Here is a 22,571-nt window from a genome sequence, read left to right as displayed (position 1 = left end):
TCAGCTAATAATAAAATGGAATTAATGAACACTGTGGGACAGATTTGGATGATACAGTTTTATGCATGTAATATCCAGAGCTGTCAAATCAAGGCCAAAGCTCAGACAAAAACTGTTTGTATATTGGGAACAGCTGTGGTCTCACAGGTCTCTAATCTCAGCAATGGGCACAACACAATTTGTCTTGCCAGCTCTAACATAGCAGATTTACTGAAATCATTCACAGGCTTCTTGCATGACATCATTTGAGGAGTTTTACCCATGCCAGCAAATCTTTGGATTCAAGTAGGAAGAATGTCATAGCTGAGATCTGAAATGTTTCCTCTCAAAATCCTAAGATGATTTCCACATTAAAGTGCATCCCTGATGCAAAAGCTACCCTACAGTGAATGCCATCTACAATCATATAGCTATTGGCTATGTTTCTCAGTGCCCAAACAGTGTCTTGTGTCTAGAATCCCTGGTCTCTTTTGCAATGCTAGGATATGCTATTTTTACCTGTGCATGCACCACATTTGCTTCTTGGCTTAGGTCTCCCAGCTGGACAGTGTAAGTCTTCAGTTCTTCCACAGTTGGGGTTCCTGCACTGGTGAATGTGCCTCGGGGCAGTATGTTCATCTTGCTTGTAATCTAACATTGGGAAAAAGAACATTGCAATCTCAAATGAAGACAGAGCTCATTGAACATCTCAAATGAAGACAGGGCTATGGGTATCTAGATAATACTCAAAAGGCATTAAAGTGTCAAGGCATTATTATAAAGCACTTAGATAGCAGAGTTCTGTTTTTCCTGTCAAAAATTAGTTGGGTAGGCTAAATCCCTGATGGGAGACTGACTGAAAAAGGAGCCTCTGACCCCCAGCTTTAAAGGCTACAAGTCAAGCTTGTGTTTAGGGAGCCTTGCTGCTCACTGCAGCGTAAGTCTTGCCTGAAAAGGAGCTGACCCTCAGCCACTTATGCAACTGATATTCTTTGTAATGTAATAATTTCAGAGAACAAGGAATCCAGTCATTCTAATTGCATATGAGCAAAACTGTTAATAACATAAATGATCACAGAATCTTAAGGGTTGGAAGGGACCTCAAAAGATCATCCAGTCCAACTCCCCTGCCAGAGCAAGACCACCTAGAGCAGGTCACACAGGAACTCGTCCAGGTGGGTTTGGAATATCTCCAGAGGAGACTCCACACCCCATCTGGGCAGCCCCTTCCAGTGCTCCCTTGTCCTCACAGTGAAGAAATTCTTCCTTGTGTTTCTTTGGAACCTCTTACATTCCAGCTTGTACCCATTGCCCCTTGTCCTGTCATTGGCCACCACTGAGAAGAGCCTGGCAAACAGTAATTATGTCTAAGCAGTGAAATTCTGCAGTTTGTTCAGAATGAACACACAGTGTGCTCCTGTTGCAGTCCAAACTCTGATTTTGATATACGAGAAAGAGAGAACACAATAGTGAAGGGTAGAAGAAAATTTAAGCCAGAGATTTGTTTTGAGCAAAATATTCTCACTCACAAGGACTGAGGCAACCCACATCCACAAAAGTCAGCTGGAAGCCTGCTGGCTAACCCTCTGAGTTCTCATGAAAGAATTAAGCAGGTAACATCTGGTCTGAATGCCTGAATGTTAACTACAAGGATTCACCTACATGCTCTTACACTATGCTTAGGTGTCACTACTTTGGAGACCTTATTTACTTGAAAGTAAAACTAGAAGATAATCACAGAAACAATATGCAGTAACAATTTCCTCTGTGAGGCGCTTGCAGAGATTTCGGTTCTCTGATGAAGAAGCGTGATAGGATGGTGCAAGAAGACACACTAATTGCTATCTTTACCACAACCAGCTTCCTGCAGAAAGCATTTTACTGAACCTAAAACAGACCTGAGGTTCCATAAGCTGGCATGGAGGAGACTTCATTTTTGATGACAGCTCTTGTTGTAAATATTGCCATTTATTACCCGCTTGGTCCTTTGGAGTTAAGATGGGATCAGCCTTTTTGCACTTTGGGTCAGATTCTCCATTGCTGTGTTGAGAAAACATTGTTAGAATGGCAAATAGTGAAGCAGAATAAGCAAAATTAGATTGGTAACATTCACAGAATGGTAGGGTTGGAAGGGACCTTTGGAGATCACCTAGTCCAACCCCCCTGCAGAAGCAGGTCAATCTAAATCAGGTCACACAGGAATGTGTCCAGGCAGGTCTTGAAGATTCCCAAGGAAGGAGCCTCCACATCCTTCCTGGGCAGCCTGTGCCAGGGCTCCCTCACCCTCACAGTAAAACAGTTCTTCCTATATTTAAATGGAACATTTTGTGTTCCAGCTTCCATCCCATTATCCCTTGTCCTGTTGCTAGCTACAATAGAAAAAAGGGATGTCCCAACCTCCTGACACTCACCATTTAGATATTGGTAAATATTAATAAGATCCCCCCTCAGTCTCCTCTTTTAAGATCAGTTTCTATTGGTCCTACCCCAAAACCAAAAAGTGACATTAAGTACATAGATGATCTTTAATCAAAGCTTTGACACATTCCTTTGGGCTTTCCCCTTGCTTTGAAACATCTCAGGGATCTCCAAAATGACAATGCAGGGAGCATAGTGCTGCAGGATGTCTTGGTTCCATGCTGGAAGGAGCCTTATCCCATGCTCTGTTTTCAAAGATACTGCAGTTAAACGTGGCTGGGCATCTCTGTTCATTTGTACAGCAAAGGCTCCAACTGGCCTCTGGATGGGTCTGTTTTAGTTTAGGGCAGGTGCCAGTCCTGCCTGATATGAAGACATGTCTGACTATGAAGTCAGCTCAATATCAAAGAGGCTGTCACATCAATGAAATTCTGTTTCTCTAGACTGTTGATGGCAGAAATCTCCCAGCTTCTGCAGTTTTTCCTCCAAAGGCACACATCCTTGCACTGAACCAACAGTGCCACTGCAAAGTTTCAGCAGGTTTACACAGTTTCAAACCACTGAATCTGGCCACTGATTTTGTTGGTTTATACCTTGACTCTAGTTTCTGAGTCACGCTGTCCTCAAGCTGTGGTTGCATTCTTTCCACACACGACTCAATGAAGTCAATGAGGCTTTTCTGCTTAGCTGCTTTTACCTTCAGATCCTGTGCACAGAGAATAGCATGAACAGTAAAATCAGTGGTGTGCACCACATTAAAATAGTGATTCTGCTTTTTCAATCACATTTTACATGAATTCATTCAGCAAACAAAATAAGGATACAGCTGTCAGAATCAAATACAGTTTATGGGTGAACTCATGTTTAAAGTTACTGTAAACTCATGTTTACCCAACAAACCACTTTCTGAAAACATGTATTTTTATGGAATACATTTGTCTCCAAGGCAAAAGGTTTTTAAGCAAAAACTATCAGTCAGAAACAAATTATGCACATATAGAAATGTAAAGGCCATTAACTGCCATCCTTATACAGAGGAAAAGGCACGGGAAAGGGGACTTGCTCAAACTTGGAGTTCCTTTAGCTAAAAAAAATGCTGAATGAAAAGTGAGCAATTTTAACAGCCCACTCTCTCTCCAACTCTTCTCTAATAGCACAAAAAGGGTAAAAACTGAATTTCAGTTAGCAAAACAGAAGTAGTCTGCAGAGAACAGAATCTCACAGGAGTTTTTTATTGTGTTAATAGTAAAGTCATTGACATTTAGCCCAGGTTAACCTCTGTATCTGTGTGTGTGATTTGCTATGTCCTGGTTTTTGTCATTTTTTAATCTCTAAATTCTCATGTTGATGATAACAAAAGTTTTTCTTTACTCTTTTATCTTAATTCCTTAGACATAAACCGTGACATAAATGATCTAAGTCCTAAATCACTCCTTAGCAACAAGCTGTCCCCACACCCAAGGGGCTGTGGAGCAGCCTGGCACTGGGATAGTAGGACAATTACCTTTGGGTCCTGGAAGCCATTGTGCCAATTGAGCGACTGTTCAGCAAGGCCAAGCTGGGGTGTGCTGGAGCCATCCGAGTGTAGGATCTCAAGGGGCTCTGAGTTCATCCTCTCCCTCTTGTGAATCTGTAAAGAGAGACCTGTTGTGAGAAGGTGTCCAGATTTGAAAAGAGAGTGAATCAAAATATAGGACATTATATATACGTATTAGCTAGGAAATTTAAGTATACATTTATAACTCTTAGAATTAGTTTGGCAAGAGTTGTTTAGGAGTAGTTCTGGCAACTACCGACTTCTACTGTTACCTAGCAAGCTTGTAAAACAGATCTTGGACCAATCAGAATGAGATAAGCAAAATGCAACCACTCAAGCCTGAAGGAAGACTAGTTTTATCTTGCTCTGTGGTTTGGACTAGAGCCGAGAACTCAAAGGTGAAAAGTACAGTGTGAGGAAGACTTGGATCTTCATCCTCAATGACCACCAAAGACCAAAGGAGGCATAACCTGGGTGGACTGAAGCAGGACTAATGATAATGATTTCTTGGCAATAAAGCATAACCCAACCTTTCTTAAGAAATGTAATGAATCTGCACATCTAGTCTGTATAAAACAAGGAAAGCTTTGTTTTAAACGGTGCACACGCTTGGTGGGGTGATCCTCTGTGTGCCCACTGCTGCGATAAAGAATAGCTGCTGAATAGTCACATTGGCTACTGAGTCCTGGCTGGCACCTTTGTGGCATCAAGGGCAAAACCCACAGGTGCAGTTTGGGCAAATGGCAAAAGCAGAGCTGTCTTGGATGCACAGTACATACAATCAGCAGTGCATGACACACAGTTGCTGCTCTTCCAAAGATTTCTCTCCAGTTTCATATACTGAACGGCTGATCCATTCTAACCTGCTACTGAAGATCTAACATTCCTCTCTCTGACAGTTACAAGGCCTCTTTTGCTTTTCCTGTTAGCAGATGAATTGATACTAACCTTCCATTCTTACTGTTTTGATCAAATTATAGTGATGGGCAATTTATGTTTATGAGTTTGCTCATGCATCTGGATTTTCTGTCAGTGCACACAGAGACATTTCAACAGGAACATCTTCCAGCTCTAATTCTCTCCTGGCCATGCAAGTCTCCTTTTATAATGTGCCTCTCCAGCACTGAAGAGACAGTGGCTGCTTTTACACAGACACATCAGGTGGCCTTCTCTGGCCTCTTGCACAATGGAGTGGGAATTAGCTCTGAATTAGCTAATTCTCACAACAGAGTGGGAATTAGCTCTGGAAGGTACCATCTCACCCATCAGGAAACTTGAAGAGTGTGCAGTTATGGTGCAGGAGAGCTGGCAGAGTCATTGCCCTTGCCATTTACACAATCTTCAAAGAGAAAGATGCTGCTTAAAGGTCTCTCTGCTGTGATACCATCACAGACAAACACCATTGAATTTTAAAGGCATTTGAAAAAAAAGCCAAACCAAAACCACTTTGTATCCTTTTTCCTGTACTTCTTGAAAAATCTTGACCTCTGTCACTGGGCACTTAAAGTAGAAAAAGATGCTGTTCAGTGGATTAAAAATCCACCACTTGCTGCAAAATACAAATAATCATAAAGCCCTGTTGAAGCACCATGACACTCACTCATGCTCTGCATAGAATTCATGGGCTTTACCTGCTCTTCATCATATTTATCTTGAAGCATCATCTGGACTTTTTCCAAATTGCACTTCACTTCCTTCAGCTTCAAGGAAAGAGCCTCTGTCTCTTGTTGGTAGTCTACATTATCTCCACAATCTTCCAGTAAAGAAAGGACCTTTTGTTCAATCTCTGATAACATCACCTAGGAGAAATAGCAGCTAATTATTCCTTCTTAGAAGTACAAAGCTCCTTTCCTAACAACATTCTGAGGCCAACACTCACACTTCCTCTATCTGAAAAGAAATAGAAACATTTAGGCTGAAAGAGAAATAGCTGCAAAGCCCCTAGATTTTCTCTAATATGGTCTCTTTTTATACTGAACAATTCAATCAATTGTAGACAGAGTTAATCTTAAAACTGTGTCAAACAACAGCTCCTGCAGGAAGTTACATTAACTCAGATTTTGAACAATAAAAGAGGAGAGCAGAAATGACAAGTCTCCATTTGTATGCAAGTGAGAAGACAACACACTTCAACAAGGTTGGGTGGTCTGGGGGTGGAGGGGAGAAGGAGGTAACTGCACAGACCACTAACCCCATCACATCACACTTTGGGAGGAATGATGCTGAATTTCCAAATCATAGTAACGTTACCATGTGTCTGCCAGGCCACTGTAAAGTGTTGGGATGTGGGTTTTGATTCAAGCTGCTGTGAATCCAAGTGCATCGCTGTATTACTTTAGACACAAGGGTTTTTTGAAGGTGAAAGGTGGAGAAAGGTACTAAACTGCAAAGTAATCAACTGCAATAAATTAACTGCTTTACATCACATGTCCATACCCAGAGAGTATTTCTGCTTCATGCTATGTGTGTTTTCCTGTGTAGATCTTTATTAGGTTAGAAAAGGCTCCTCCCTGTCCCAAACTGTTAAAAGCTGTCAGGAATTCAGCAGTGCTTCCAGTTGCTTGTTTGCACCAGCTGGCACTGCCCTGCTGAAGCCTATGCTGACACCAGCCCTGAATGGGATTCCAGACACAGCCAACTACTTAGGTGTATTCAGGATTCTAATTCCCACAGAGTTCAGCACCCAAGCACTTGGCTGAATCACAGCCTAAACCCAGAGGCACTTCTTGGCATGGACTCAGCTTCTAGTAAAAAAAAAACTCCACCCAATAACAACAATAAAACAGCTGGAAATGTCTCCTAGTAATTTAACACACAGACATTTTGGTATTGGCTCCTTTATGGTGAGTGAAGTTTGTTGCTTTAGGCAGACTCAGTGCTTCAGAGCCTTGAGACTGGCACTGCAGGGAGCTTCAAAGTGGCATGCTTGCATATTTTCTTTTAATGCCAGAGAAAAAAAAAGCTGCATGTCAGGACTCCCACAAAACCCAGCCCCTCATACCAGTCCTATTTTCCTCCACCCATTTTCACCAGTAGGTACCACCCACTCCTTACCTTCTGCTGCTATAAGGGGCAACAGGCTGACCTAGCAAAATAGCAGTAGGCTCAAATGCTCAGAAAGGGCAAGGGAAAAGCCCTTGTCTAACTCTGCTGGCAGCTTTCTGCAAAAAGTGCAAAGCCCAGAGTTTACCAGCTTGGAAGCTACTTTATACCAGTCTTTGAAATCACCCTGGTAAAAATAGAGAAAAAGAAAGCTTTAAAAATACTCAGGAATTCTCCCTAAATCACTCTGATGCATAAAGATCCCAACTCTAAAAATAAGGATTTTAACTAAGCCCTTAGAAAGCTGCACCTGAAACTGAAGCCAAGCAATTAGGTGTTTTCTGCAGTGCAATGAAGCTGATGAAGCAGGGGGAGGAGAAGAAGTAAGAGCTTTTCTGCAGACACACACCTCAGGGAAAGGTGACGTCTTTGGATGGCAGCAGCAAACTGACCGCTCCACCTTACCTGGTAATCAGCAAGCTGCAGTTCCACCATCTGCTGCATTTTGGGGGTCTGGGGATCTGACCTCAGGGACATTTGAGTTTTGTCAAGCCATTGTTCCAGCTCAGCAATCTGGGCCTGGTACACTTGGAGGACTATTTCCAGCTCAGGTTTATCCCCATCCACTGTTTCCTCCGAGTCTCCAGCTTCCCTTCGAGAGCCCTGGGTGGCATTGGGGACGGGATGCAGCTTGTCACTCTGAAGCAAAGCACATGAAAGAAATTACATGAAAGAAATGCAGTTATCAATCTGGGGTTTTTTTTTCCCTTTCTTTCTTTCCCCTCTCCTTACTAATGGGAAATGTTGAACTTTCACACATACAGAGCTCCGAAACCACTCTGCAACCGTGTTCCCAGATTAAAAAGGAGGAAAAAAAGAAAGGGAAACTGAGCAGCCAGGCTGATTCCCATCCTGGATCTGGTGTAACAGGTTTCCAGGCAGAGATCTGCATTGGCACAGATGTACCTGAGCACACAGGAAGAGTGACTCACCATTAACCAGTTCTCCCCTGAGGAGAGATGTTTTTCTGTGGGAGGTAGATGTAAAAGCAATGCAGTTTAAAGCTGCAAAGCAAGCTGTTGGGTAACACTTATAAGCTACTTCATGTGTTCTGTTCAAATATACTTCATTCAGGCTCTAGATCATGTAGAAAAAAATGGTGCATTTTAAGGTATGTTTTGTGTTAATTCTGTCTTCCTATTTGCCCTCCTTTAAGAGGCAATATTGCACACTCCCACAATAAAAAGTCTAAAGTGCTTGGAGATATCAGCAGCTTCTTGGAAGGCTGTACAGGTCTCTATATACCTTCACACGTGCAAATACTGGTACCTAGTAAGTGAATAAAGCACATCACTACAAGAACAAAATCACCTGTAGACTCCTGTAGCTCTAGAGCAGCCTTCCAGTACCTTAAAGGACCTACAAAATACCTGAAGAGGGCCTTTTTACACAGATGTATAGGGACAGGACAAGGGGTAACAGCTTCAAAGTGAAAGAGGAGATTTAGATGAGACATTAGGAAGTTCTTCCCTGTGAGGGTGGTGAGACATTGGCACAGGCTACCCAGAGAGGTTGTGGGTGCCCCATCCCTGGAAGTGTTGCAGGCCAGGTTGGATGAGGCTGTGAGCAACCTGGGCTACTGGAAGGTGTCCCTGCCCAAGGAGAGGGGTTTGGAATGAAATGATCTTTAAGGTCCTTTCCAACCCAAACCATTTTATAATGATTCAAGGAACTAAGATGGTCAGTAGTAGGGCAGAAGCCCTGTGTTAAAATGAGATTTGGCAAAAATATCAGAGAACAAAAAGGCATTGCTTCAGCTATCAACATCTTGCTCTAATTACCACCATTCCTGTTCACCTCATCATATGGGACAGTACTCATTAAACACAGAAAGTAAATCTGAGTGTGCAGAACCCAGAATTGACCAAATATGTCTACTGTATACATAACTGAAGATATGAAAAAGTACTAGTTTACTTCAACCTCCACCTGAAGTTTCTAGGCTCTGGTTCTAAATCTGGTTTAGTTCATTGATTTAAATAACAAAACAATACACATCATGCATGACCCCTTTTTGTCACACACGTGTACATAAGCACGTAGGTCACACTTATGACATGCTCAAGATAAGACTCCAGTTGTTACTGCAGTAAACTTTATCCCCTTCCTCTACAGAAACAGAAACTCAGATACCTAGTCAAATCAGTTGAATAAAACAAACTGATGTCATTTGTGCAGGTGTTCAAGTGCACATTATGTGTTTGTGTGCTAAGACAGACATCGTGGAGGCAGTCAGCATGGCTCAATTCACCAACAGTAGAATCACAGAGTCATAGAACAGTTTGAGTTGGAAGAGACCTTTAAAAGCCATGTAGTTCAACCACCAGGCAACGAGCAGGGACATCTTCAACAGGATCAGGCTGCTCAGAGCCCAGTCCAGCCTGACCTACTGGACCACCATCCTCATAATAAACAACTTCTTCCTTGTATCCAGTCTAAATGTACCCTGTTTCGGTTGAAAACCATCACCCCTTGTCTTATCGCAACTGGCCCTAATAAAAAGTCTGTATCCATCCTTCTTACAAGCCCCCTTTGGGTTCTTAAAGGCCACAGTAAGGTTGCCCCAGAGTCTTCTCCTCTGCAGACTGAACAACACCAGCCTGGCCTCATAGGGGAGATATTCCAACCCTCTGACCACTTTTGTGGCCCTCTTCTGGACCTGCTCCAACAAGTCCACGTGTTTCCTATGCTGAGGACTCCAGAGCTGGCCACACTTCTGATGCAGCCCAGGATTCAGTTGGCTTTCTGGGTTGAGAGCACATGTTGCCAGCTTGTATCCAGCATTTCATCCACCAGTACACCCAAGTCCTTCTTGGCAGGGCTGCTCTCAGCTCCTTCATTCCCAGACTGTATTGCCCTGATCCAGGTGCAGGACCTTGCACTTGGTCATGTTGACCGTCATGAGGTTCACATGGGCCCACTTCCTGAGCTGGTCCAAGTCTCTCTGGATGGCATCCCATCCTTCAGGTGTGTCAGCCTCACCAGTTACCTTGGTCTCTTCTCAAACTTGCACTCAATCCCACTGTCTATGCCACCAATGAACAGAGTGCAGCCTCCAATAGCCATGCATCTGTCGTGGGATTCAGCCAACCAATTTTCAGTAATGGCAACGAGGTTACAGCTTTCTAGCAGCATGGTGGCTTACAGCTCCTCCTGTTTGCTGCCCATGCTGCATGCATTGGTGTAGAGCCACTCCAGATGGGCTGTTGTCTGTGTCATCATCCTAGAGGAATACACCTTAATTCCCCAGTGTTTCCCTGTTGGCCCCTATTACTTCAAGGGTCTGTGGTTCATCAGAGCGAGACTTCAAGTATGCATCAGTGTACACAGCACATCTCAGAGCAACAGACTTAGGTCCTCAGTAGGAACTCATCCCTCAGACTCTGCTGTGTCATCCCCGAGCTTGTCATAGGCAAGCCTGATATCATCACTCCCCTCCTTCAAGTCTAGTTCAAAGCTCTGCCAGTGAGCCCTGCTAGCACATAAACAAAGACTTTCTTTCCCTTTGACAAAGATGAATCCCATCTGCTGTCAGCAGCTCTGGTGCTGTGTAGGCCATCTCATTATCAAAAACCCAAAAACTGTGATGCTGCTATAAGCCACAGAGCCATATATTAACAGATTGGGTCTGTTTCTTGCAGTGTCAGTGCCTGCAACTGGAAGGAGAGAGGAAAAAGATCACCTCTGCTCCAGATTCATGGAATCATAGCACCATGAAATGGTAGGGGTTGGAAAGGACCTTTGGAGATCATCTAGTTCAACCCCCCTGCAGAAGCAGGTCCCACCTAGGTCAGGTTGCACAGAAACATGTCCAGGTGGGTTTGGAAACCTCCAGAGAAGGAGCCTCCACACCCTCCCTGGGCAGCCTGTGCCAGGGCTCCCTCACCCTCAACAATGAAATAGTTTTTCCTTTTGTTTAAATGGAACCTTTTGTGTTCCAGCTTCAGCCCATTATCCCTTGTCCTGTTGTTAGAAACAACAGAAAAAAGTGCTGCCCCAACCTCCTGACACCCACCATTTAGATATTTGTAAATATTAATGAGATGTCCCTACCAAGAGTTCCAAGGCCCTGAAGTCTCTTTTCATCACCCTTTGCCTATGCATTACAGCCTCATCACCAACCACATGGAGTGGCAGTGATGGGTAATAGTCTGAGGGCCATATCAAGGTAGGTAGTTTCCTAGTGATATCCTTAATCCAGGCCCCAGGGATGCAACAAGTCTCCCTCAGAGGAGGCTCTATCTGGCATATTGGACCTCTGTGGCCCTTAGAAGAGTCAGCTACAACTATAACCCATCTTTTCTTCCTTGTCTAGTAATTCAAACGTTTTTCTGAATCTTGAACTGTGCTTTAGGCTGCTGTAACTGAGTTTGGAAGCAGGTACATTTGCATGGGTGGGACCACATGCCAGAGGGAGGAAATGTTATCACTGTTATCATTTAGCAATCAATGAGATAGTGGGGATTATTTAATTTTAGCATCCATTTAAGCTCTAAATGGAGACCAGAAATACAATTGACTTCATAAATCTCTACACATACACACACCTCTAGGGAAAATAAATCCACTTCGCATTTATAGAAATAAATGTCATCCTGTCTCCAAATAGTCATTTATCTTGTAAATAAATCATGGACAGGAAAAACATGAAAATTACAAAGTTCACTTGCCCCAGGGAGTTGTGTGTATTGAAATGTCACACTGTAGCAGACTACTGAAGTGGAAAAGATGTTGCAAGAAAAAAAGAGAAAGAATAAACACAGGCTTCCTACAGAAAAATGTCACATATCACACACTCACACCAGGCTGCTTCTTATAATAACAGTACAGAAAATACTCTGCTGCTGGCTGGGTTTTAATAGTTTGTTAAGATTTTTTTACTAGGAATTAAAGGTTAAGAATGATGGAAGGAGTCAGGGGGAACGGAAGACAACGTGACCTGGGGGCCTGCTCCTGCCCCAGGCAATGATGGATTCTCTCATCTTCCACACTTCAAACTCAGGTTGACACTGTTCTGCTCCCAGTCTGCTGCTCCTGGCCTTCCTGGAGCATTCATGTCTATCTCCATTCTTTCCTGTATCACCTACAGGCTGCTACCCAATCCACCTTTAGCCTGTGCATACCTTCCACAAAGCAGTGACATTTAGGAACATCAATCTCAATCCCTCTTTTCACTGCCACTTAAAAATCCCACAGTAAATGTATGTTTACATCACTTGAACCCCTCCATGCATACCTGTATGAATGATAGCATCATACTTCCTGAAAATGCTCCATTTTGTTCCCTGGTAAGTTGCATTTTCAAGGAGCAAATCAAAATGTTTATTACTACTCAAAGCAGCAATATGAAAAGGCCCACAAAGGGTTGTAGGTATTTTACCACATCATAAATACAGCAACAGCTTTCAGTAGCATAACCATAGTGAAATGAGCCTCTGCCTAGTAGGTAAGTTATACAATAAGCTCAGAGAGTCATTTTGTTCAGTCTACTTCAGATCTTCAAACTCACCATAGCCTGACTGCCATCACTTATACCAGGGCCTCTGGAGCTCTGCAGAGTTTGCATAGATGTTTCTTCATCATGTTTACTGTGTGGTTCCATTATCTCATCAGCATCCTGGAGAGAGAGGCAACAGTGGAAGTGTGTCATTATTAGTGTTGATGTGTAGTACTGTAGATGTGGAACTCAGGAACATGGTTAAGTGGTGGACTTGATCTTCAAGGTCTTTTCCAATTTAAATGACTCTATGATTATTGCCTTGTTGTGCTACAGAAGCCTCAAAGGGCAACAGCCACCCAACCTAAAGGGATCCTGGCCCAAGAGTATGCATGGCAAGTTTTCTTATGCCTGTAACATCAATATACAGAAGCAAACAATTGCTCTGTAATTGCTCTCACTCATGAGAATACCATGAAGAACAGAGCAGAATGCCACCAAAGTTCTGAGTGGATATCTTAGCAACTGATCTTCTCATGTACAAAGAGAACCCCTTTGACAAATCATCCCTCAGCAAAACACACGTTTTACAGCCTTTCTAGAAATTAGGGAAACAAACTGCTGCTACCAAATGTGCATTTCTATCTTTGGAGGTACTGTCAGACTAGAAGAAATTAATAGAAAATCATAGAATCATTCAGGTTGGAAAAGACCCTTCAGGTCATCGAGTCCCACCAACATGGGCAAGAGGAAAAAAGACTTTAAATGGCAAAATTTACTGTGATAAGGAAGGTAGAGAATCTGAGTAAGGGCATTATGCCCTTCACTTCTACAGTTGTCTTGCTTTCCAGACTTCAGCAATACTTGGGCAGATTTTTTCCACAAAGATGAGTTCCCACCCCCCACCTGAGTGCATTACCTGAATGATGCCATCTGATAAAGTACCAGAAGACCAGGAGGTTGCACTGTCTTCCTTGTGCCTTTCATCATCTCTTTCTGAAGGCCAAACGCTTGCACCCTTCTCAGTGGCTGTACTTCCCTTTGAAAGCAGCAACAGCTCAGCATTAGCTTGTGAACAGGAAGCTCAAGATATTCCTTCAGGCAATGTAAATGACTGCAAACCTTTAGTAACACTTTCTTTCTGCCTTGTTTATCTATCTTCCTTGTGTTTCCCAAATCCTATTTCTTTGCTCTGCTGCAAGATGAACAGCAGCTGGATGACACTGATAGTTTTCTCTAGATACCTCAGAGGATCCTGATTTTTTTCACACTATTTAAAAGAAAAAATAAAATCTTTCACTTGTCCTGTCCCCTAAAAAGTCCTGTATATAAAAAAAACCCCTGCACCAGTGAAGGTACAGAATCAGAAACCTTGAAACTGAAATGCTTAGATCAGACTGGTAAGATACCACCTCTACCCAAGCTGTTCAGAATTCTTTGCACTACCCAGCCATGGAGTTTGCTACTTGCCTAGCCTAAAGCATCACCTCCAATATTCTATCACCTCTTTGGCACATTTCCTTTTGATTTCTGTTGCAAGTATGTGGGGAAAAAGACTAATTAATATTCATAGTGAGGACTTCAGAGAAATGGAGGTTCTTCAAAATGTGGTTGAGGCCACAGTCCCTCCCAGAGATGCAAATGAGAGTAGCTGGTCACTACCAGCCTAGGCAAGTCTGACAACTGCTCTACAAACGTGCTGGGCTACAAGCTCACCAGCACTTCTGCACATTCCTGACTTCATTTGAATACATTTCATTTAGTCCCCAGGGTAGAGTTAAGTGGGCAGAAAGTTTCATGGTTTTTTTGTTTTGTTTTTCCAAAAGCTTCATCATTAAAACTTTACTCCCAGGTTTACCCCTCTGCAGTTCACCTGGGCATTCAGACTCCCCAGATTCAGAGCAACTGGGTGAACAGTGTCTCCCAGCTTCTCCCATTCATCTCTCACATCTTAATTTCATTCACAACTGTCTGACCACACCCTTTTTTCTTTAAACTGAAGCATACAAATTAGTTTGATTGGTTTTATAAGTTTTAGCACTTCAGAGGCTGTCTAATTCTGTCTGAACCCTACCCCCACATACAGACGTTGGCATTTAGGTCTATGTTTTTCCACTAATACTCCCATTACAGGGGTATTACTGTATAAGCAATCCCACTATAAGCAGGATCAAACATCACAGTGTGAGGGAGGTGCTGTGTAATACTGGTATTCTGGCTCAAGTGCAATTTCTTAGCATCCTGGAGTGATAGCAGATATTTCAATTTGTTCTGAAGTGTTTCAGATTTACTCATTTTTCATAATTTCTCCTGTCCTGTATATGTAAGATATATGTTGAACTCACCTTGCTATGGAAAGAACAATCTTCTGATTCTTCATCTAAGGAAGGCAGAAGACACATCATTCCTCTTTTTTTTAACTACAAAAATACACACAAAGAGACAGCCTAATTATTCCTGACAAGAACAGTAAAACCCTCTCCTCTTGTGCTTGTAAACCAAAAGAAAGTTACTACTTGGAGTCCACTTTTAAAGAAGCACTGAACATCTGTCAACCGACTGCTGCAAGTACGAAGCACCTTGAGACTTTATCTTGTAATGTTTCAACATCAAAGCTGTAACTGGGACAAATTTCATTTTGCTTCATAAAAACAATTTACTAAAAATCCCAGAACAACTGATTATCAACAGAACTACACATTGAGCAGTTTGCTATTGATTGTTTGATGCAAGCTTTATGTTGGATCCACTCATGCTAAAAACAACCAGAGGTGTCCCTCTCTCCCTCCCTCTCCTAGACACAAATCATACTTAGTCCTTCTGGGACCATTCAGAAGCACAAAGGGGAGGAGAAGCACTATTGATTCACAGCTTCAGAGGTGCTCCTCTCCCACATGCCACTCCTCCTGGAGGAAGAAGGGTTATTTACCTTCCCTCTTTATCTCCCTAGCGAGTGATCACAACGTGGTGCTCTACTTACCTGCTGAGCAGAAACATCAGTCCCAATCAAGTCACTTTGTGCTAACACAGAGGCTGAGGGTTCATCTCCTGACTCAGGCACTTCCTGCTGTAGGCGCTGGTGAAGCTCAGACATTGAATCCTTCATCTGGGTAAGGATATCTTCCTTTCTTTGGCACAGCTTTATAATTTCTTCTTTCACTGCTTCCATTTCTCCCTAAGGAGCAAGAACATCCGTAAGCATCCTTTTTTCTTACTTAAACAAACAGTAATGTAACAGATGATACCAGTGACATGTCTTACAGGGACTGGGGCTATCTTCTCTTTTTCCTTTTTCTGGGCATTGGGACAGTTCCCCATTGTCACTAAAGGAGATGTCCAGATACATATGCAAAACAGCAGCAACAGATTCAGCTCATCAGGACAGCACTTGCTGCCTGTAGTGCAGAACTTGGTAGCTGGGAATGAAGTGTGAAAAGGCTGGGCAACTAATTCTAACTAGGTACTGTATATCCATAGGAATGAGTTTCCTTCAGGACAGAGGGAATGCAGCTGGGTTACATTACTCTGTGTCAGAACAGGTGATGTTACTTCCAACTACCTTCTCTGGAAACCTGACACAAGACACTTGGTTGATGAGAGCAAAGACAATAATAAGGATGGCTCAGGGCTGAAGCTCCTTTCCTGAAGCTCCTTTCCTGAAGCTGGCCTAGAGGGCAAAGACAGCAATAAGGGTAACTCAGGGCTGAGCATCCTTTGTTGAAGCTGCCTAAAGGAAGGAAACACAAACCATTTGTTGGGTTTTAGTGACAAAATTATCCCATGTCTTTGAATGTGATATTGGGAGCAATGGTCCCCAATGAAGCATAAGGAAAATACTCAATGTTCTGCAGAGATTAAACAATAACCCAAGTAACTCTGCACCAAATAAAGGGGGAAATAAACATATCTTAGTCTCCTCCCTGGCCATGCCTATTGCTCTAGTAGGTGTTCTTCCCTTAAGAGCTTTCTGCTAGAGCCTTTCTTTTACCACACAGTCTCCAGGTGAGCAAATAAAGGACAACAAATAACAGAGTCACACAGGACAAGGAAGAAAATGTCCCACTCCCTTAATTACTCAGAGTACTAAAGTTCTTTGGAGCATTACTGCTTGCTCAGAGAACCAAAACGTTGTCTAAATGTCCCAGTGCACACTAAGTTCAGTCCAGCAGAGAAAACTTTGATGCTAGACTTGGAATAATTCCACACTATAGTCTATCACGTTGTGAATAATGCTGTGCAAATAATAATTCAAGACAGATGAAAGCAGAAAGACTGTTGATTCTGTCTCAAAAGCAGCTTCTTCTGTTGGCAATGCTACTGTGGCTGCATGGCAGGGAAGGTGGAATCAGGAAGCTCAGTAAATTTTAAAGGACATGGGAACTCTGCACAGACAAGGATGTTTTTCCTTTTTGTATACTCACACACACATAAGGTAAAATCTTCTAAAGGCAGAGGAAAGAAGAAGTCATTGGAATGAAGAAACAGCTATCCATGATAATTTGGTGTATTTTTATACTACCACTAAGAAACGTATTTGCATTTGTTTCATCACAGAAAGAGACTTTACAGCACACATTTGCCAGCTACTGCTTTGCAAACTTAACCTCCTCAGAAGCCAAATCTTTATTAACATCACCTTTTCATCTGAAGCCTCTCAATAAGATAAGCAATTCCACTGTCCACTTCTATGCACGAAATATTACAACTGTGAAACAGGTTTTCGTCTAAAACAAGAAGGCCTACACTCAAAAACAAGAACCAGGAAATGAGTCAGGCTTAGTACTAGCATCAAGCCTTCAATCACCTGAAAGCAGAGCAACTATATACCTAGAAGCCTAACGAGTGACTCTAGTTATTAGGCAAGTACAATGTGTGTGTATTGACTTCATTGTGACTGACTGCAAAGAGCTGAGCATTTCAGAGGCACTTTATAAATAGTTATTACACTTAATTAGCCATTTCCTGACTTCTGGAGTGCTGTCCTTAAAACATAAATTAAAAATTATTAATTCATCCATTACAGAAACCAGCTGACTGCAGGGAGAAAAGCAACATGTGTTTGTTAGATTATGAAAACAGGGCTGAGGATGGGGAAAGAATCTAACTTTAACCAGAAACACCAAAAGTACCATTGCAAGGTCAGTTGTCTCCTTATGCACTATCCCTCAGCAACATTAGCAGGACACTGAGCACAGGCAAGCCATCAGTGCCACACATTGTTTCACCAAACAGCACTCTACATTTTTCTTAGGAGTTGATATAAGTACAAAGGACACATCAAAATCACAAGAAGTACATTATGAAAGATACACCCAACTTGCAAGCTAATATTTGTGACTTGATCTAGGTGAACCTACTTCTCCAGGGGGGTTGGACTAGATGATCTCTAAAAGTCCCTTCCAACCCCTATGATTCTACGATTCTATGATTAATTATTATCTCTTGGTATATGTCAACTTATGCATGCATAGTCACACTATGGCATTCAATTGTCTGCTTGACTGTGGTGGGGAGGGTAAGCACACTGCTATTTCTCAGTGCCCTGCATCATCTTCGTTTGTGTTATTCAGGACAAGAAGCAGACACGAAAGAGAAAACAATAAAACCCACCTCTGGACAATAAGTCTTCTGAGCCAGTGGTTGATCTTCATGTGATATTTCAACCAAGTGGTTCTTTAAGAATTCTTTTAACTTTTCCATTTCTTGGTCACATTCTTCTGTTTTCTTTACAGCCTCCTATGACATAAAAATCCTCATAAATAATGTTGAATTAAGTAGTACAGAAAGAAACTAGTCAATAATGCAACTATCTTCAGTACTGAGGAGTATTGAAGCCTTCTCTGAATCTGTAGTTACTTGTAAAAGAAACTCTGTTCTGCTAACTTGGCACAACTCTATCCTCACTGAGTTTATTATTCACTTGCTAAAGACAAACAAACTGCTCTATCTGTTTACTGAAGTACGATGGGGTATTCTGCCTAGGAGCACACCTTTGCTTACTCCAGAGTAGTGCTATGAATTTGGCTATAAAATGCAAATGGAGCACATTAAATCACATTCACTACAATGTAGGATAGGCTGGGAAAAAGAGGAAGAGAGAAATTACAAGGTTTCATATTAGGTTAAAAAGCCTACCTGGTTTTTATTGTAAAGCCTACCCAGTTTTTATTGGTGCTCAGGTCTTTACTGCCAGCTAGTTCTGCACTGACAAGCTGTGCTGTACTCTGGGCAGACACTGCAGCCCAGAGGCTAAGCCAACCACAGTCTCTGACAATTTGCATACTTCCCATAAAAATGATCAGTACTCCCACTTTGTGTGAGCTTTCTCTTCTTACATGGCTTATAGAAAAGCACATTGGATGATACAAACATTCAAATTCACTTTTACTCACTTGACAGTGACAGCAAAATCTCATCAACCCCCATGCTAAGTGATAATTAAGAAATTGTTACGTGTATTCATCAGAATATTTTGTGAAAACCTTTAATTTGCTGAACACCTGATGGTTTTCTGACCCACGGGCTGAGAACTAAAGGATATCTAAGAACTACTCCTCAGGTGACTGCAAAAGGTAGTGAAGAAAAGCCTGTTGTCAACAGGCTTGAACTTACTCTGCTGATAGCAGCACCTGAACTGCCTGACAGGTCAAAAATTCTCTATGTAAAGCATGCACAGACTCTGCCTCTCAGAGCAAAGTCTCTCCTGCTATGAACCAGTAATGTTTCTTCAGTTGCTTCTTCACAGTAGCACCTGAAAAGTATTACTCACAGTAGCCTCAATTAGACACAAACTAATAAGGTTCTAAACATTTTTTTTGATACTTGCAGGTTCTAAAAGGAATAAAAAACCTCTATTTTTCCTACTTTAATAAAAGAGACAAATTGGAGAGGAAGATATTTAATTATGGCCTGTGGTCTTCACATATAGCTGAAGAATTCAAAAGGGTGGGTCTTCTGCTCTATTTTAATGAGAAACTGAAAGTCCTTCTAAAACAGAGATTCTCTGAACCATAACTTCATGTCCACACATGAACAGGACAGCTTACTGTGAACTGCTTCCAATTTCCTTCACTAACTAAAGAATATGAACATTTTGCTTGTCTCCAGTGTCTCCTGTCACAGGCCAATGTGTGAATACAGCCCCTTGCCTGTTCCCTGCCTTCCACTCAGGGGCAAAAAAACTCCTTATTTTATCCTTTTCCCAGTATAACAAAAATTATGCCATACATGTGGGACTGAATGTCTTCCTAGAAGAACTAGAATGTCTTCCTAGAATAACTCTTTTGAGTTATTTCCTGCTTAATATTTGCTCTTACTTTTCATACTGTGGTAATACTAGAAGACTTACCCATGGAAGAGACCCACCTGCCCATAGAGTGCATGCAGGCAGGTATTGTACTTGTTATGGATGAACTTGGTAAAAATGAGCATAGTAAATGATCAAATATGCAAATACAGCTACTCTCCAGCACAGAAAACCAGTAGAAGCAGCTGTAGCTTCCAGCTTCTTTTCCTGATGACGTTATTTAGGCAGTGACAGGTGTGGCACTTGATAGGCCATCATAAAAAACAGAGGGCAACATTCAACACTAATCTAAAATCCTGCCCCAAAGCATTTAGACTATCTATTATAGGTTTTGTTTCTGTTATTGGGTTTTTTTCCAGGTGTTACACTCCAACTTCATTATACAGAAGTCACTAGTGCAATATCTACTGCATCACAGAGAGCAAGGCACAGGCAAACTCACCCAAACACTAACATTTCAAACCTAATCCTCATGAAAAAAATAACTATGTATATCTTTGTACAGGAAGAATCTCTTCCATTTGCTTTCCACTCTATCAGGATACTTACTGCCTTTCTAACACAGCACTCAAAAATGCCATCCTTTAATAGCTTTATCCTTTGTTGTGTCTTAGCTGGTAGTAGACTCGTATTGTAGTACTGTTGCTTTCAACCCATTCAACAGGACTGGGAAACCTTTTTTTGCACAGTTTGATATCCTAGCTGCCAAGAATTGCAATTTCACCAATCTATTTTCTCACAAAGAGATTTCACTCAGCTCCAGATTGTGAAATGCCTATAAGATAAAGGCAAATGCTGAGTAAAAAAGGTTACAGCTGTTTCAAAAATGAGAAGAATCTAAACCTTGACCTAATGCTCCACATAAACCAGTTAAAAGTCTCACAGTAACACTTTGTAATTGCAAAGCATCCTGCTTCTGATGGGCTTAAAGTGTTTTGAAAATTCTTGAGTATTTAACCTGGTAACTCTCTGGAAAAGGTAGGCTTTAGCACAACCATTTTTCAGATATAAGAAGAAAAAAAGGATCATAGGAATCATACAGATCTCACATAGCCATTATGCTTTCAGAGCATGAATTAGTCATGCAGCCCGTTTGAGTTTTTCTCTTGCTGTGATGCTCTTAATTTCACAAACTGGTGTCTGCCTCGCCTCTGAAATGCCCATTAAAAAAAAAGCAGACATTCTAAAGTGCTCTGCGTTACACAAATAGGTTTTGTAAAACCAAATCATCAAAGATATGGTATCATTCTTCTAGGTGCTGAGAATTTTCCTACCTCTGCTCAAGTGGGAACATGCATAACCAAACTCTAGCTTCCCTTCAAGAATACCTATCCCAACCAAAGAAGCCTGATGCAGATAATCCCTGAATTAAAACCTTCCTTAACTGGTAGAACCACATTGCTCAGTGGATTGCTGCAGAGATATTACTTCAGGTTTGGATCCAGCATAGCAGTTTCACAACCCATAATACTCATGAGTTAATGTTCACCGAAGCTGCTGGCACTGCCTTATCCTACAGCCATGTGTCACACTGATGCTATCATATCGCTTCTGTTTCTAAAACTGGTCTGGCCAACAGCATCTCCAAGCCACCTGTCAAATGTTCACTTATGCAGACACATCCTTGCTTGAGACCTTCTGAGGGCAAGGAGTTGGCCTGCTGCAAAACAATGAATTAACTAAGCAATAGCTATAGAAAATAGTCACTGGCTGACAGATTTATGAAGATCACCTTTAGTAAAAGGCTTTCTGATATTGATTGTGTGAAATTTCTGTCTAATGACTGTCAGCAAAGAATTTCCATGTTCTAGCTAAGTTTAAGGACTTGAACATTGCAGATGTGAGCACCTGCATTTAACACTGGACTTGAACCATCTGTTGTGCAAACCTGGGTCATGAGACACTTGTGCCCTCATTTCTTCTACAAGATACTAGAACACGTGGTGTCAGTTGTGATTGAATTGGAAAACAAAAATGAGCTTCAAGACTATCCAGTGTGCCTTGCTGTACTATCAAACTACACAGGCAAAAAGCAGCATAAAAACCCATCCAAACCACTACATAGAAGACATAGTAATTGTACTGTATGCCTGTAAAACCAATATTGTCTAATGATCAAAATTATTATAATATTAAGGTGGTTTAGGTGACAGGAAAAAAAAAAAAGACTGAAAAAAATCAATTACCTCCAATAGGTCATTTTGTTCCTTAGTAATTTCTTCTAATTTCTTCAATTTTCTCAACAGTTGTCTTGCTCTTTGGAAGACTGAGAAAGGTTGCATTTTCACTCCTGGTAGCTGAAGTGCCTCTTCATAGGACTGTATACAAACAATAGTCCTCTGCATAGGACCAACATGGTCAAGTATAACCTATTGGGATATGGGATAGATGATGAATGTGATAATGAGTTGGAAAAATCAACACTAAAAATTTATACTGCTGTCACCATGTGCAAAAGTTCTCTTTTGTGAGTTTCCTGGTTAAAAAGGAACAATATGTCAATCTCGGAACAAATAAGTTAAAATCCATGGTGAGGTTGTCTAACGCAAGAGGAAGGTGTAATTCACATTTACAATTGTTCTTTTCTGCATATACACACATAAAATTTGCATGACAAAAAAAAGGGGTTCATCCAGAGTAGTTACTATTTTATCACGTGTGTCATTTTGAAGGAGCACATCTTCAGCAGCGAAAGCAGTTAAAAAACTGGTGCAAACCCTTTGATGTCACTCTAGTCAACTGTTTTTTCTTCTTGTTTGTGCTGCAAACTAGCCATAAAATGTCCTATATTA

At 41.6% G+C, this 22,571-nt stretch overlaps 1 protein-coding gene across 2 annotated transcripts in view; it reads right to left on the bottom strand.

The window, feature by feature from the left end:
- Positions 1-22,571, bottom strand: part of SYNE2 (spectrin repeat containing nuclear envelope protein 2) — a 199,214-nt gene that overhangs the window by 74,686 nt on the left and 101,957 nt on the right. For both annotated transcript variants that reach the window (XM_061998801.1, XM_061998802.1), the window contains exons 62-73: positions 21,966-22,148; positions 18,084-18,209; positions 15,454-15,648; positions 14,819-14,893; positions 13,393-13,512; positions 12,546-12,653; positions 7,442-7,675; positions 5,566-5,733; positions 3,902-4,027; positions 2,991-3,103; positions 1,878-2,019; positions 499-630 (exon numbers count right to left, since the gene is read on the bottom strand). In XM_061998801.1, coding sequence (XP_061854785.1) covers positions 499-630; positions 1,878-2,019; positions 2,991-3,103; positions 3,902-4,027; positions 5,566-5,733; positions 7,442-7,675; positions 12,546-12,653; positions 13,393-13,512; positions 14,819-14,893; positions 15,454-15,648; positions 18,084-18,209; positions 21,966-22,148 — 1,722 coding nt within the window. The remainder of the gene's footprint in view (positions 1-498; positions 631-1,877; positions 2,020-2,990; positions 3,104-3,901; positions 4,028-5,565; positions 5,734-7,441; positions 7,676-12,545; positions 12,654-13,392; positions 13,513-14,818; positions 14,894-15,453; positions 15,649-18,083; positions 18,210-21,965; positions 22,149-22,571) is intronic.

Source organism: Colius striatus, chromosome 6 (genome assembly GCF_028858725.1).
Source record: "Colius striatus isolate bColStr4 chromosome 6, bColStr4.1.hap1, whole genome shotgun sequence".
Taxonomy (NCBI): domain Eukaryota; kingdom Metazoa; phylum Chordata; class Aves; order Coliiformes; family Coliidae; genus Colius; species Colius striatus.
This window is presented reverse-complemented; position numbering and strand designations above follow the sequence as displayed.